At 47.1% G+C, this 17569-nt stretch overlaps 1 protein-coding gene across 1 annotated transcript in view; it reads left to right on the top strand.

Moving 5' to 3' along the window:
- The window catches only part of LOC119456207 (methanethiol oxidase), a 51600-nt gene that overhangs the window by 10304 nt on the left and 23727 nt on the right, over nt 1–17569 (top strand). The window contains exons 2-7 of the mRNA XM_037717836.2: nt 928–1094; nt 3599–3784; nt 7219–7336; nt 9542–9724; nt 11557–11738; nt 15243–15321. Coding sequence (XP_037573764.1) covers nt 928–1094; nt 3599–3784; nt 7219–7336; nt 9542–9724; nt 11557–11738; nt 15243–15321 — 915 coding nt within the window. The remainder of the gene's footprint in view (nt 1–927; nt 1095–3598; nt 3785–7218; nt 7337–9541; nt 9725–11556; nt 11739–15242; nt 15322–17569) is intronic.

Genomic DNA, 17569 nt, shown 5'->3' with positions numbered 1-17569 from the left:
ACGCAAAACCCCATATTTAATTTTTAACCGGCTTAAGCAGCTTCGCTGTTAAAATAAGTGACTAAATGTTTATTTTAAAAAATGCGGAGGGTCAGACGCAAAAAGAGACCAAAGAAATAGGCAAGGAATTGATGTTTGCCCTGCCACATCATTTTAAGATAGGCACACATCTGCTGCATATATAATTAAAACCTCTCGCACCGCGTACATCAAAAACACGCAAGAAACAAAGCCGGCAGATCCCACGCCCTGTGGGAATCGATGTTATATGAAGCAGTGTGCGGGGAACCTACCAAGTTAAGGAAACGACCATAAGGTCACAAAGAAGTAGGCGGCTCTTTCATGACCTAGATGATACGCATGTCATGACATGTCATGAGTCCTCAGGAGTCCCTTTAGCTACATCTAAGAGACCTTAAGGCGAAAGCCTTAGTCATGTTTATGAATGATTTCTACCATCATCATTTAGTGCTTACTTCACTTAGTGCCCACATCCGAACCTATTCCAGTGGTTTTTAAGTGTTAATCTTTTTCTCTGGGTCATTGTCATGACCTACATGACACGCATGTCGTGACATTTGTCATGACCTATCACCTGTGTTCGTCATATACTCTGTCTAGTATGCCAACTTTGCTACATACCAAGTTTCCGACACGACCATGAGAGAACAAAGACGTAGGCTGCTAGATACTGTCAAAGTAGCAAATGTTCGCCAAGAAATGCTTCGCATTTAATAACCAGCTGGTACTAGTCAAGATCTCTGTAGCCGACTTTCAGCACGTCCACTTTCAAACTAGACGCTCATTTGGCTTCTCTTAGTGCGTGTGGTCAGAAAGTCCACGTTGTCTGCCGCCCCGTGAGTTTCAGTATTGTTCGCTATCGAAACAACTTCAAAACCCGCTGACCAGTGTTTGGCACAAATGCAGGCTGCTGTGACGATGAGTGTCCCGTGGGCTACGCCTCTCCTCTGGAGGCCGCCAAGAAGGGCCATCGTGAGAAGATTGTCTACGTGCCTTGCATCGTGCCCTCCAAAGAGAAACCCGACTACCTTGCAGTCGTGTGTGTCGACCACCACTCGCCCGACTTTTGCAAGGTAAGTGGGATACCATTTCGGATACCGAAAAAAAAATTAAGCGGATTCCACGGATTGTGGGAATCGGTGTTATGCGAAGCATTCTGCATCGAGCTTCGATTGAGATTCCGCAAGATGTTAGAAAGGGCATGATCGACTAAAGGAACCCTGCGCTAAAGCTTTTGCAGAGTGGAAAGCGGCGCCAGAACACACAGCCTAACGAGTGGTGGAAGCAAAAATGGACGGAGGCTGCATACGTTCGCCGTGACAATTTCGATCGCTTATCATGGGGCAAGAGTGTCGGAGTTGTGAAAACGTCGAAAGGGCGCAGGGCATAACACTCAGACGAGCGACGAAATGACCGCTATCGTTTGGAATGGCGTACTATTTTCATCACCTCTCTAGCGGCCAGTGTCGGTGACGCTGGGGTGAAAAATGAAAAACATCGTAGCGCCCTCTGGACAGGGCAGGGTGTTCTTAAGTCTCCGGATAGTCGTAAGGTGACGAAACGCTACGACCCGCGTCGACGTCACCACGGTAAACAGGGGTCCACATCGAATGACGTGTGATGTCAGATAGTGGCTAAAAGCCCTCTACTGTAGAAACCTGGACCCCTTTTCTCTTAGGGTTGACCGATTTTTACTTTTTAGACTGACGCCCATTCATTGACACTGCTCCACAACGTAAATTCTTTCGCAACTCTTGGTCCATACATGCACTGCCAAAGCTTTCTATAGCGATCGTTATAGCCAGTTGGTTCTGTGCATATCAGGATATGATTGAGGAGATCGCCAATTGCGTACGTTATAACAAGTTAAAAGTGGCGTTTTCATTTCTGTAACACTTCCTCAAACATCAAGTGCATTTACGTAAAAGCCTTTCCTTATTTCCTTCTCGCATTCGCCAGCAAGCGTGCTGCAAGACAAGCGCGATCTTTTATGACATAAATTTTAAAACAAGAACAAAGATAAAGGAATCGCAAACAAAAAGGTTCCATATGGTAGTCATTTCAGTTTCAAGCAAGTGGCAATTTTTTGCACAGCGCATTTGGCTAGACCACGCCAGCTGTGGCTTTTAACCGGCAAAAGGCGTTTCAGAGAAGTTCTTGCGGGCGGACTCTGGTTAGACGCACGTACCGAGCGCGTGTAGTCATCTCCAAAACTAGCCATCAGTTTTCTTTCCAGAATGGCTATCGTCTTTCCACGCTCTTGAGAGGCGATTCAATAAGGCTTTGTTTTACGCTCAAGCTTTCAGAAAGCTTGCGCACAACTTACTAGGAAGGCAAGACAGCTCGCTATTCTGCCTCGTTCTCAACCGCGGTCGCCGTAGGCCGGGCCATGCACGCAGAAAAGCCTAATTTGTCGCGCGGACGCAGTTTGTCGGTGGTTGGTTCGTGCTCCCGGTTTCGAGGAACTCAGCGCGTTCACTTAAATGAAGTTCCAGTTTTGCTTTAAAATTTTTGTTTAGAAATAAGAGCGACAGCGTAAGCTCTGCGCAAATTAGATTCCCACAGATCTGCTGCTTTATTTTAGTACCTGAAGAACGTACCCGAATTCTTACTTAGCCACTGTTCCGTATACGTCAGGTGGTTGGTGTGGCGTTATTATTACGGTGATACTGTTAAGGGCGCACTTCGACCAACTTTCATGACTGTCAGTGACTGGTGCTTATCATGCTTATACCCGCCGCAGTGGCTCAGTGGCTACGGCTTCGAGCTGTTGAGCGCTGGGTTACGTGTTCGATTCCCAGCCGCTGCGACCACATTTTAGTGCGCATGAATTGCAAAACACGCTCATGTATCATGCTTTGGGCGTACGTTAAGGAACACCAGCTGGTCTAAATTCATATGTAGCCTTCCGCTATACGGAATTACTCAACAGATCGTGGTTTTGGCTCGTGAAACTAGTAAAGTTAATAAAACAGATTGGGTGGATGGATATTGATGCACACACCGAAGACGGCACGAATGGAGGACTGGAATGATCTCTTTAGCGCTCATGCTGCAAACTATATTTATGCACACTGCAAATATGCAAACTATTTTAAACGATCAATTCACTTCCACGCTCAGCGAGGCCCGTATTCTTGTTTCACCTTTCGAGCTTTTGTTGCTTGAGGGCAACTGGCCCTGCGTGAACGCCTTTGCCTTAGTGGCGCCCTCCGCGCGAATTCACCGTCTTTCTTTCTCTCTAGTTCCCCTTCTCCCGTCCTCAAGCGTAGCGTAGCCAACCAGACATTTTTTCTGGTTACCATCCCTTCCCTCCTTTCCCCCCGTGCTCCCTTTCTTTCGTCCTCCTTCCTTTCCAGTTTTATCCGCAACGCTATAGTTCCCAGCGAGAAAAATAAAATTCACCTGTTCGCTGCGACCCACGCACCTCATCTCGTGTACGTAATTTACCGTTGAAAGATCTCGGTGATTAGTAGTCGTACGCGGCACAGCTCCTTAGTACCGTTGGTGATGGGCTTCCAGCAAGCTCACCAGGAAGTGCTCAAACAAGAGGCTGGCTTTCACGTCGCGTGCGCAGGTCATCTACCGTCTGTCGATGCCGCACAAGGGAGACGAGCTGCACCACATGAACTGGAACACGTGCAGCAGCTGCTACGGCAAGCCCAACAAGCGGCGCAACCGGCTCATCCTGCCGTGCCTGAACAGCGACCGCGTATACGTCGTAGACCTCAGCCACAACATCAGGAAGCCCACTCTGCTCAAGGTGCGTACTAGTGCTGGCGTACTAGTGCTCAAGGTGTGTACGGTGGGTGAGTCACCCAACCGCAGCGGTGGCGAAGTGATGCAATCTGATGGTGAGCAGGAGGTCGCAGGTTCGGTTCCTCATTTCGATATGGGCGAAATCCTAAAGCGCTTGTGACTAAATGAAACCAGCGCTGTATACCAGGCGGGACACAAGGAGCACACAGACGTGGCACTGTCTGAGTCGGCGCTCCGTTTGGGTGAGACAATTCTAGCTAAAACGCTCGTATACTTGGATTTAGATGTACTTTAAGAAATCCCAGCGCAGGTGGTCAAAATTTATCGAGACTTCTCTAGTACGGTGTCTCACAACCAAAGTATTGCTTTGCGATTCCAAATTGGATCACGCGCTTGCTTGCTTGCTTGCTTGATCAATCAATCAATCTATTGCTCACCCTGCAGCCAAGGAGGCTCATCAGTGCCGTTTTAGATCCTTCAATTTCGGGGGGGAAAAAAGCTAGAATTCTATCTCGTCATCCACACATCTTTCGCTCAGAAGTGGAGCACTTCTATCATGCTTGCACCGCTACTGATACCCGCTGGTTGAAAGCGGCTTTCTTCTGAACGCGTGCTATGCCTGAGCTACAGGCCGAGCTATGGCATCTTTCGCATACCCGTCGGTGCGTCATGTTTTACCACTACGTTGTCATACAATTGTATTATCGGGAGCTATAAACACATGACTCGAGAAAGCAGTTGCTGCTTTGAAAAAGTGGGCGGAAATTGCATGTTTGCGTGAATTAACGTGCTTTTTGTTTTGGAACTTTCCACCTTTCCAGAAACAAACATTGGCCTTTCAATTCGTATAGCTGCTACAATGAATCGCGAAACGGGTCGCAAAGCCAAACTTCGCGCGGAACCGTACTGTGGAAATACAACTCTCTGGGAACCATCAATGCACGGTACCTTTTCCTCTCCGTATACGTTTTTCTCCCTTCTGCGAAGGCCGCCTTGGGCGTGTGTCGGAAAACGTTTCTGGAGAGAAGGGTGTCTTTATTACTGGGCTGTCCATAAATCTTTTCAAGTGCTTCTGCCAGTGAGCCCGAATCATTGAATGGCTTCAGCAGCACGGTTTGCACCGGGTGTCCTAGTTTCTCGAGCGGCTGCAACTTCCAGGCTGCTATTTGTCTCTCCGGTCTCGATCGCTTTTCCGATTGTACAGGTCATCTGTCGGCTCGGCCGCTTCGCGGCGCTGCGGCTTCATTTAAATGGTCGAACTCTCGCTGGGATTCTGCGGCTGTGAGGTCAATGTGCGTCTGTGAGGTCAATGTGCGTCTGTCTAAGCGAAACTAATTTCGGTTTTCGATTAGTTACAGGCGTGCTTTTAGAAGCGTGGTGCAGTTTGCTCATTTATCCTCGCATGCATCCGCCACGGTTGCTCAATTGCTATGCTGTTTGGCTGCTGAGCAATAGGTCGCTGGTTCGTTTTCTGGTCACGGTGGCCACATTTCGATGAGGACGAGATGCAGAATACGGTGATGTAGTTGAGGTGCACGTTAGCCCTGTAATGCTAAAGGCCGTTCCCCCTACAAGATAATTACAGCTTGTTCACCTTTATTTCTGCCAATGCGGAGTATATCTGTACAAAATGTTATTGGTTTTATAACTCAATTAGTGCAGAAATTAATTCGTGGTCTGCTAAACTATCCGCAACTTAAGATCTACTGTGTTTCAAAGATCCTACTATAGTAGATGCACACTGTAAATGAATTTGCACCCTTCAGGGTACTTTGTTGTTTAACTAACGCCCTTTACGGGTGTAAGGGAGTTGCAGAGTGATTTGCACCATTCAGGGTGTAAATCGGCTTACAGTGAGTTTATTTTCCTGTGCTTAAATAGGCGTTCTGAGGTTTTACAACAGCACAGCATGTGATGCGTCTGGAATTAGTGTTAATGAAAGCCATGTGGTCAAATTTAATCCGGAACCTTCTACTGAGGAGTCTCTCATTGCCCCACAGTTGCTTTGGGTGCTTAATATCAATCTTAATATGTAGATCTGCTAGAATACACTAAAGCTCGACTTTTCACCTAGGCTTAACCCCCACTCCTTGAAGAAATAAGCACCGTTTCACAATGTCTGCTACGCTCAACCACCTTTGTGACAGTTGTCATGACACCGGCATTGCAATTAAACGCTGAGATGTTGGTCTAGGGAGTGGGCGGATAGGCTGGAAAACGTTTTGATAGCTGCTATTGGCCCTACATTTAGGTTTCTCACAGGGCCAACTCTATAAGAAAAAAAAAATACCATGGTATTGGTCTGATGGGAGCGAACTAGCTCACTCGCCAAGCTCACAATCTTCAACCGTTTTTGCACTACTCAAATCCAATATTGTGTGGCACCCATTGTTCAGACCGTCATGTTTCAAGAGGACGAGAAAAAAAAAAGCACGCATCGCAGGATAAAGAAGCCGCCTGTGTACGATCTTATACCAGCTGAACTGCACGATAAGTGTTCTCGGAAACATCGTAGGCCTTTTTTTTCCCCCCTTGACATCTCTCTGGTATCTCTTTCCGTTTCTTTCTACTTGCTAATTCATATCTTTCAAAGTATGTTGGTTCTTGCTCAAAAGGCTACGACTGCTGTAGCAAGAATTATAACTCAAGCAGAAGTAGGAAGGCACTGTTTGTCACACACGGCTTGTTCTGCTTTACACGCTTAGTCACATACCTTACCGTTTAGTCTTACCAGTTCTTTCAATAACGCTCAGACAGCACTTTCTTTGATTGCTAAAGAGATCGAACTCCGCTAAAAGGTTTTATCTACTGCCTAAAGTGCTAGTAGCCTTACCGTTAGAGAAGCCAGTAACTGTTCACTGGATGAGTTGGGCGCTTTGACAGATGCATCGTTGTATTCTTAAGTTATCCGGGTAAGTTGTGGTTACATCCATCAGAACGAGCGACTTTGCTTCTCCAGATAGTGCGGAACTCTTGAAATTTCCATTGATAAGATAGGTAAGGCAAAAGATAAACCCGCCATGAAGTGACATGACAACCTGGGCTAGTATATCGTGATTCGTAATCGGGGCGAACGGCAGAAGCCTAGCACGCTGTCTTCTGTTCCTATCGACTCTTCAAAGTTCCGACCATGTCGCTAATTTGCCAAGTGCCTACACCATAATGAAGGTACTTCGTTTTCTTGTGATTATTCTATGGCCAGAGAGAGAGAAAGATGTTTATTCTCTCTCTCTCTCTCTCTCTCTCTCTCTATGGCCACGCTTACTGTGGTATTACTACGAGTGCTGTCCAATGCTCCTCTTTCCAAGCTTGTCCGCCACACTCCTTGATTCCTGCAGTGCACTTGACGTTTTACAGTTACTTGTACGCTCAGTTGCGGAAAGCTTGTGAGAAGCTGCCAGCTGCGACGAAATTTCTAAAGCGAAAGTTCTTGCGCAGGTTGTGGAACCCGAAGAGATGCACGCTCTTGGTCTAGCTACGCCTCACACTCCTCACTGCCTTGCCGATGGCAACGTCATGATCAGCACTATGGGAAATCCTGACGGCAGCGCCAAAGGTGAGCGCAAATTCGCTTCGAAAACGCTAAACATTGTTCTCAACGCATGTACAGTGCAATAAATTTGAACTGGTTCAAGATATGCTTAGTCTACGCTGTGTCGATGTCGAATACCAGTCCCTTCAGATTAGTGAATTCGCGCGCGCACGCAAGGGGAATATAATTGCTATACTGCGGAGAATTTCAGGAGGCTACGAATAATATACGAAGGGATGGGTTCATGGAAGTGTACGTGGCACGCATACTTAACAAACTCATCAGACATGCACAACACTTCGAACTTGTAATACCATTCCAATGAAACGCCAGTATTTCAGTGTATTAAGATATTTCATCCGTGTGCGTCTACGCGAGAAAAGTAAGACAATAGAAGAAAAAGAAAAGGCTTTGCATCAGAAGAGTGATCTGGCTGCCACGATATTGCGCGCTGAATTCTTGTGCGTAAGATTGTGCGTAAAAATTCTTTTTACCCCGCTGTGCGCCTCTTGTTCGCCTGTCTCGTGCGGCGCTTCTGAATAATGCACTGAACTGAATGCTCATAAATTTCGCGTTTATTAAGCTCTGCTAGTAGGCGACGCTCGGGCATATAAAGTACTGGTAATTCTCGTTAGGCTGCATTCGCCTACGTTAAACCACCTCCTTTTTTACATGGAATTAGAACTTTGTTTGCAAACCACTCGACGTGGAAATTCATACATCGGCACTGGCTAGTCGTTGTTTTTGCCAGCGACGTTAATAAAATTGGACGTCCTGAATTGTTTGTGAACCACATGGTGACGTGCTCGCATGCAGTTATTGCTTAGCCGCTTTGTGGCTAGAAGTAGCAAGACCTGCGCATTAACCATGGGGCGCTGTGGAATCGCACCCTTTCGTTCTGGACTACTGTTGTGCTGTGTCAAGGATGGCATGCTTCGGGTGTTATACATCGCGGTTTGACTTCGTTTAACTTGAAGGTAGGAACATGGGTGCCTTATATACCTGGTGTTTTTTTTTTCTTTTTTTGAGGTCGTACAGATTTTTAGAGATCACCTATGGCAGATGGCATAACTCGTCATTGATCTAAATTACTCGTAGGCGGACGCTATTTGCACGAGAAATTGAAATGCATCATCAACTGATTAACAAATTCATTAGTCACTTCTCTAATTACATTATCGCACATATTGCAAGTTACTAATTGTAGTCGGTGAGGTCGCAAGACGTATCCGCTTGGAACGAATTTTCAGGATGGCACCAGTATTGAGACGTTATTTTCCTAAGTATGCGACGATATACATGAACGTCCCAGTTACTTTCGTGCTTCAGTGCGTAAAACGGCGGTTTGTTAAGAAAAAATGCAACAATAGTGCATTTCTACCGCACGTATCACGGCGCATATCGTTCCTAGTGAATATCGTTCGAAAACGTCGTTCTAAGTATGTATGCCTTGCCAACTCGCCAGCTAATAATCAGTTGACGCAATTATTGCAATTGACGAATGAGTTCAATACGTTTGTTAATTCGGTTATTATGCATTTTGATACTGTCTGCTGCTTCGAGTAATCCACCTCCGACTACAATTACACGCTATCCCCCACATTCAGTGCAAACATTCTTTAGTCTAACAAAAAAGCACCTCGTATTTCACGTCCCACCTACGAGCCACACATGGACAGGAGACTAATCGGGTCAAAGCGCCGAATAAGATGTAAAAGTTTTGCACATCGTGGAAAATAACTGCAGGGACCATGTTTGACGCCTGACTTTGGGAAGGTGAAACCCGTACTTCCCGAGCACACGCATATCGCCTCTAAAAGCCGAGCCAAGAGCCTGAAAAGCGACATTTATCATCTCGGTTGAGATTTGTTTCTCTGCTCTTTCATCTTTGTCGCTGGTACTTTCGTACTTCAAGATTGGCTTCCGTACGGTATTTATTATGCATATTTCGACAAGGTATGCGCGTTTAACTTCCTCCTATTGCACTTCAGTCAAGCTTCCTTGAATATTCATTCTTGAACCTCAACGGCCTGACCAGTTTGCGCGCTGCCTAGTCGGCCTGTCATATTTCCTACTTGCACATTAATCATCCTTGCTTTGTCAGTGCTTCGTCATCACTGCGCGCGTGTAGCTGACATCTGCGCCGTTTTTCATCATGAATCTCAACCAGCTCGCCACGTTGCCGCCTTGTTTGGTTACTCGTCTCTTCTTGAACACTAACCTTCCCAGGCTGCTTCTTCGTGCTTGACGGCAGTACGCTGACGCTTCGCAATGTGTGCGCGCCGCCGTGCAAATGTGCGGCCTTCGGCTACGACTACTGGTACCAGCCTCGGCACAACGTCATGATCAGCAGCCAGTGGGGAGCCCCGTCTGCCTTCAAGAAGGGCTTTGACATGAAAGACGTGGAAGATGGTGAGTACGGCTTGCAGTGAAATATTGAGTTCTTTTACTCTCTAAAATCTCGGAAACGCGTGCTTGGTAAAAAAAAAAAAAACTTTTTGATCGAACTTGTGCGAGGCACGCATTCCATGCTGAGTTGTGCTTTCACGTTTTTTTTTCTTTTACTGTGGATAAAGTTAGTAAGCACGGCGGACAAACACGACACTAAGTGCGTGTTGACGCCACCGCAAGGAGGCGCGAAAAGGACGTGCCCACTACAGAATAAGGGAGAGCCACTTAGAACTTGCGTCGCACGTAGTTTCTGTGCGTGTGCTCCGCTTTACCTTCCATCTTTGTCTCCCCTTTCGCCTGCAGGGTGTAAAGTAGTAGACCGGATGTTTATCTTTCGGTTAAGCTCCCTGCATTTCGCTTCTCGCTTCTCCGTAATTTTGGCATGCACTTATGTGTCGCCCGTCCTCGTGCGCAGCAAGAATCTTGAGTCACCGTTCCCCAGAGCACTGGGTTGACTGACGGCATAGTGCAGACCTGCGCTATTATACGCGGAACCAGCTCAGAGATGAGTTTTGTGGCACTTTCGCGGATTACGTGATTTCTTCCTTCACAGACTCCACTATCAATAACTTATTTGCACTCACAGCCAAGGCTTGTATGCTTTCTCCGGAAAAAAAATTAAAGCTTAAGCGGTTAGCCAGAATATTATCTAGTAGTCGACATTATTGGGAGGGGATCAATGTATGAAAAGATCAAAGGGCGCCATAAAAAAAAAAAAAAAAAAACTCTCGGCTACAATGACGAAGCCTTCAAGGTAGCTCAGCGTCATCGTTGTGTTGGTGTGTTTCGTCGTGCTGTGTGGGGGATGCGTTGGCGCGCTGTACGTGCACATTGCTCAAAGTGGCGTAGCATGTCGCTTCTATGTGGGAGCAGGCAGCTAATGCAGCGTCTGACGCTGTTCCCCGGCTAGGGAATAGAAAGGCAGTCTCCTTCGGTAAAAGGAAGCATATGGCAGGTTTAGATAAGGTTAGCAGGATGTCCACGAAAATGACGTGCGCCAAGTTTGTAGGACACAGGCTCTAGCGTACGAGGATACCAACTTTGCTAGGGAGTGAAGAAATTGTTCTCATTTCCTTCTGCGCGTGAGGACGGGGAACTGGTGCATTGCTCAGCCCCGAAATGTTTGAGTTGGTCCTGCGCATGACTCAGCTTGTTTCACTTCAAATAGTCCGCGTGATTAGGATACCGGTGCCACAATTCCGGGAAGGGCATCTCCGTCTTCATTATGCGTTATGAAAGTCGCGTTGCTGCTATGTACGATGTGGAGTCGGCTTTCTCCACTATATAGAAAATGGGCATACAAGCCCGTGCTCTAAGTGCGTCTAACATTTCTTCCCTAGATGTGCGCAAGTTTTGTACTTTAACGAAATACAGGGTTGCTCTTGCTTGCGCCGTTCAGTGCCGCTCTCCGTTAAGTTTCCCGGCTTGAGAATACACAGGCCAAGTCTCCTTCGGCAAAAGGAAGCATATGGCAGGTTTGGATAAGGTTTAGATAAATGCACGCCTGTCCGTCAGTCCGGACAGGCGATCATTTTTTTATTTTTTACAACATACAATGCATTCCTATACAAACCAAAATTACAGCGCGGATGCAGGCGTTTATGTGGAAGTCAATTCAGTGACCTCAAGGTTACCTTGTTTGCCACATCATTGTGCAAAAACTGTAAAAAATAGCCTACGACACAGACCTAATTGATAAGTACAGTCCAGTATATTTCTGAACATCTCTGCCTTGTCTCATTCTACTGGGCTGAACAGAGTTGACACGGTATTGCTGCATCGTTTCTTCTCAGGAAAGTATGGCACTCATATTGATGTCTGGGACTGGCCGGGAGTGGTTCTTCAGAAGAGCTTAGACCTGGGCCCCGAAGGCTTGATGCCCCTGGAGGTGCGATTCCTGCATAATCCGGAAGCCAGCGAGGGCTACGTCGGCTGCGCTCTGGGAAGCACTGTCTGGAGGTTCTTCAAGGACCAGGTGTGAATTTCGCGATTTCTGTCGGCGGGTGCAATGCAGCCCTAAAGCTCTTGCATAGCGGAGCAGAACTGAACTTTAACCCTCCAGCTTTCCGCAGCGGGATGAACTATAGTGTGGACAATGATTAAAACCCGGAGGAATGCTCGGAATGCTAAGTGTGAAAGACAAGAAGGTAGAAACACAAGGTAGCTGTCGTCTTTAACGTTTCTACTTTTTTGTGTGTGGTTACCTCTAGCACAAAATATGCCATTCAAAAACGCCGACTTGGCGAAGAGAGCTCTAGCGAAGCGCATAAATGGTTCTCCAAAGTATTGCTCAGAGCTTCCATGGAGGTCGCAGTAGTGTGCACTTCACTTCTTCCCTTCTTCCACTTCTTCTCCACTGCAGTGTAGCAGACCGGACACTCTGACCTGCTTCTAGTTAACATCCTAATCCCTCTAGTTGGGTGGAGGTGTGTAGGTAGGCAGGTGATCGTCGCAGTTGTTTTGAAGCTACCGACCAGCCGTACTGTAGGTGCATGCAAGAACTGTGGGTTTCTTTATGGGTTGGCCGGGCAGTATCAACGACTAGTAATATGGGGTTACTTAGACTGTGGACGTGATCCGAGACCTTGCGTGTTCACTGCTAATGCTTCCCTCCCCTTTATTTGCATTGCTTAGCCCCTTTTCACCGTGTAGGGTAGCAACTGGACGCGCGTCTGGTGCACCTCCTTGCCTCTCCTTCACCTGCAAGAAGAAATGATCACCATGTCGTCGTGATGGCATTCTATGATAGGACCTTCAAATTTGATAACTGACGATCCAGCAACTGCGCCACAACATATCGACGAAGCGCGAGCACTAAAAGCAGGGGTCTCACTTGGCACCCACAGCGGTTCTCGCCACCGTGTGCTGTAGCTGAAACTGCCGTTCGAATCGCACTAAAGCACCGCCCTGGGTAGGAACAAGTTGTGTGTTAAACTATTTTCTTCAAAATTTTCTCGTGGATGATGACGTGACTGTTGTAGACTGATAGTTTCTACTGGGACACGACCAGGGTGCATGTGCTTTCTGCATATGTCAATCTGATGCGTTGAGACTACAAGTTGTTATACAATTTGCTTTTATGCCATGGAAGCCTCCCGACAAATTCTCCCCCCCCCCCCAAAAAAAAAATAAATAAATAAAAAGCTAGGCAGAATATTTTGCATTTGGTGACATTGTGGGCACTTTTTTTTGTCATGTACTGGAATATACGCCCATCCTAAGAATATCTTTTGTCGAGTTGAATAAACATTGCTACTAAAGGGATGAGTGCCAAGAAAAACAAGTTATATGTGAGCCCAGACGACGAAGCTTTTTCTGTCGATCGTTTTTACGATTGCAAGACGGCATGCACTCGTGCTTTCTGTGTAGGATTATCTGGCCCTCGGATCCCATGCTTAGCAATTAATCGCCCAAGAGCCCATTCATCCTGCATCTATAATTTAAGTACGCGCTTTTCTCCTTAGGTATTCTAAGCGCCGATAATTCGAGAGGATTACAATCGAGGCGCGTGGCAGCCAGAAACCCGGTGCTTGTGAATGCAGGTTTTCGATTATAGCGTGAACGTATGAGCTGACCACGCCGATCATTACGTTAAAGCCTCTTCTGATTGATGGCGTGCCAGCACTTTCCTTGAAATATAACTGCAGCACGTTTAGTGAGATTGCACCCGGGGAATAAAGCACAATAACGACTTGAGAAAATAAAACGCAGTACATAACGTTTAAACAGCGGTGCTGTTCAAGCTTTTCGATTCCCCGCGTAGCGTTCGCAAAAACTCGCCTAGCGATGACGTCACTGCGCACAGCTGCACCTCGCTTCACCTAGCGATAGCCAACCAATAGGCAATCGATCAATAATCAATAAATTCCGAAAAAGCATAACCCGTAAGGCCAGGACCAGCTAAGTGCCGATCAGCTCCGCTGTTTCTTTAACCTTGCGCCACTAGTGCAAGCTACGCTATTTTTTTTAACACGAAAGTGTTTTATGCCGGGGTCCACCAAGACTTCACTGACGTATTTCCGTCACGGAAATACGTCATAGAACATAATACAAAGAAAGAAACCAGAAGAAAAAGTTCCACAAACGTGCAAAATTTGGAAATCGAACCCACGACCTCTCGGTCCGCGACGATAGATCGCCGAGCGTTTAACCCATTGCGCCACAAACGCATTTGCAGAGAGCTACACAGACGCGCCTTATATATCTAACACTCCTCCGTGTACCCGCGCTCTTGCTCGGGGCGGTGCCGCCGCCTACGAGCAGAAAAGAGAAGTACTGCATTATGACACTAACGCGCACCGACAGTGAACGCTTCGGTGGTCTCAGCACTACGACGCCTCGATGCCAGCATTCGAAGGGACGCTGGCATCAAGAAGCACTACCAACGCCACCTAGGTGGCGTTGGTAGTGGCGTTCACCGTACTCAGCACAGCGGAGCGTGGCCTCCGCAATTAGCTCTGAAAATGTTTCTGAAGTTGATCGCGGAGGCTGCAATTACGACGCGCTGATTTGACTCGGTGACGATTCAGTTACGTGCTTTGTCTTGCGCGTTGTATTAGTGTGTCAGTTACGTGCTTCGTCTTTCGCGTTGTGCTAGCGTGTGCAGCGTAGTGCAGCTTCCATATGCACGACGGTTGCTCATGGTCATCGACGTTGGTAGTCGTGATGGAGGAGACGTGCCACCAGGCGTCAGCGTGGGTGCATCAACGCCTAAGGGCGCTTTAGCCACAAAACACCAATAGACATTATATATCAATGTGCAATAAACATTACACTACTTCTGTGAAGACACGTTTCACTTTCGTGTTCTATACCGATTCCTATATAAGAGGGATCAACCACATTTTTTGTAAGCTGCCAGCCCCTCAGTTTCTCTAAAAGAATGCTCCCTAACAGTAAAGAATTCCGACGCTGCTCGACGAGTTTCCGTTCTGATCTCGTCGAAAACCCCGAGCCGCCCCCAGAGGCCCTGGCAATAGTCACCAACGCCGCGCACGTTCGCTGCGAACGCGGGCAAAACGGCGACGGCGTCAACAGTTCTGCGCATTGCTGGTGCTGCTGCATGTCCAAGTTTATACAGCTGATAAAACTCTTTACTCCGTGTAGCTCTCTACTGAGTTGCTATCGCAATTGATGCGTCGCCTTTCGGGTGAAACTACATTTTTGTTTCTGGGTTGCAGCTTTTAGGTTATTTTCCCCTTGGAGCGCATACTGCTTGTTTATTTTGTGTTCGTGTTTAGTAGAGCATCGACATTTCTAACGAACATGTGCATCAACTCTATCATCCTTTTAGTGAATATGAAGTGCTGTGTATTTTTCTTCGCAAAGTTACTTCCACCCTTTTGGAGAACTGACGACGACGAGCAGGTTTACAGCGGGTTGTGCTAGTTATATGGTGCATGCGCGTGTCTACAAAATTTCTTGCCTGCTTTTGCAATCCATCTCGAGAAAAAATCTGTTCAATTTTCTGATTTTGTAGGAAGGTTCCTGGAGTGTTGAAAAAGTCATCACTATCCCAACAAAGAAGGTGAAGGGCTGGATTCTCGAAGACATGCCAGGTAAAGTCATTCGTAACGTTTTTTTCTCACTTGGCGTGCGCGCGCGTGCACGTCCTTCAGCATAAACTTTAAGCAGGCAACAAAAACTATTCAAGTTTCAAAGATGTGTCTGATATAAAACGGCACACCTTTCTGCATCTCCTGGTTAGATTATGGCTATAATTTTTCAGAGTTTAGCATTTGCGAAGATTGCTGAAATGCTGTGAAGGACCGAATTAGATTCTCTAATTGCTTATACAGAACAGGGCCTTAGTACTTAAAAAGAAAAAAAAAACAGAACGTTTACTTTTATCGTATGGGATTGGCCGATAGCCCGACGTGCGACTCCTGTAGGTGCGATTAAACCATCGAGCACCAGTTGTGTATCTGTTCTCTCGGCGACGTCCAACGCCTCTCTCTCTCTCCAGGCAACTTTAAACCGACTGGACTCGAGACCTTTCTCCGAGTACGATACCCGGACCGTGGCCCCATCCGTCACTGGCAGAAGCGATTCGTGCAGTACTAGAAGTGCACCGGCCTGAGAGACCGCTTATAGTGCATCCTCCCACGTGCACTCGGTGCTCACTCTCCCTCTTTCTATTCCCCCTTTCCCTTACTCCCAGTGTAGGATAGCGAACCTGACGCTCGTCTCATTGACCTCCCTGCCTTTCCTCACCCTGCATTTTTTCTCGCGTCACTTTTGCACGTCGGCGTTCTCATTACAAAGTGAGAATGTGGAAGTGTCAAGCGTAACCTCTTGTCAGCGTCTCCGTTTGAGCGGATTGGCTCTTTCCAAGTATGACCTCGGTCATCTGCGGAGCAAACCCTCGTTTAATCTAGATGGTGCAGCTCCATTGATTTGCACAGCATTCAAAGGCTTACGACGATCTTTGAAGTAAATAGGCAAGATTCTTTTACCCCTAACATAGGCGCACCACAGTGGTGCTCTTTAAATTACCCACGTTCCCTCACATTACCGCGCACTGGTGCTTAATTCTTCCTCGTCAGTTCATTTTCATCCCGTTTTCTTATGCATTTGTTACATCTAATGAGACAAGTGCCTTGAAGGTGTATGCAAGGCCAATTCTTGTAACCACTCTTGGGACCATTTGGCAAAGCAGCTAACACTACCAAGCTGTTCGAGTCTAGCCAAGGTCAGCAAATTTAGTTCTGGGATCTCACGTGGGGTTGACGGATAAACACTCCAAGCAGTGTGGCCATAGCGAGAACGATGCTTTGTGTATCACGTGCGTTTCGCTGGTGGAGAGACGGCGCGCCTAATTTCATACCCTGGGTGCGCGCTCCATCAGGTACTTCAACTTGGGCAAGTTCGTGCTACGCGATCGAGATGTGAAATAGCGTGAAAACCGCACAGACGCGCATACGGGTAGGACTGATACAGTGGGCACAGATTACTGTGAACAAGATTGGCGCTGTACGAGTAGCACCTGTCCTGTGTGAATGTGTTTCAAACTTGGTTTTTTCGTAATGTTTCACCTCAACCATGCACGCGCGCCATTCCGCACCCGAGTTGACGGCGGTGGTTGCGTCAGCGTTAGTGCGGGGTCAGTCGTTTGCTGCATTGCCATGTGTTATTGAATAGCGCAGAGCCGCCGATATAAGAATGTCGTTTCGACGAGTATTTAAGGCGTAGAAAAGATCAACGTCGCGCTCACTGGCCGTAAACATTAGGAATCCTTAATACTCACACGCGCCCAAGCTGCGTAGGCATGCGTATAGACTCCAGTTAACGCCTTGCAAGTCTGGTTGCTGTAATGCGGAAGATATCTTCGAAATCGCGTCGTGTTTCCGCCTAGTTTTCAAACTCCCTATAAATGTCTGACTTGGAGCTCATCGGGCGGGCTTTATGCTTCGCTTTTGGCGTTAACTGATACTCGATACACTTCTCGTTGCTCTTGTCACTAAACGTGGATGCGCACATCTGTTGAATGTCGGCTAGCTTATCTCAAATTACGGAATGTTCAAGGTTCCGGCCTTGTTTGACTACGCGGTCTTTCTGCAGCGACTTCTGGTCTCAAAGCTACCTCAGTTCGTTGCGGCAATAAACTGCGACCTTAAATACTTTGGTCTGTGGGCAAGAAGATCCTGCGTACTGCTTGTAATGAATGCGCCTAGAGACGTTCTTATTGCCACAGGCAATTTGCCGAAAAACGTTTCGGTCGTATGCGCTCGCGTGCGCGCGAGAATGTCCGATACCTGTGCTTTGCACATATTTCAAGCTCCGTCTGGAGTGGCATACCAAACCTTT

This window comes from Dermacentor silvarum, chromosome 6 (assembly GCF_013339745.2).
Source record: "Dermacentor silvarum isolate Dsil-2018 chromosome 6, BIME_Dsil_1.4, whole genome shotgun sequence".
Taxonomy (NCBI): Eukaryota; Metazoa; Arthropoda; class Arachnida; order Ixodida; family Ixodidae; genus Dermacentor; species Dermacentor silvarum.
Note: the sequence above shows the minus strand (reverse complement) of the source record. Positions and strands in the feature narration are given on the sequence as shown.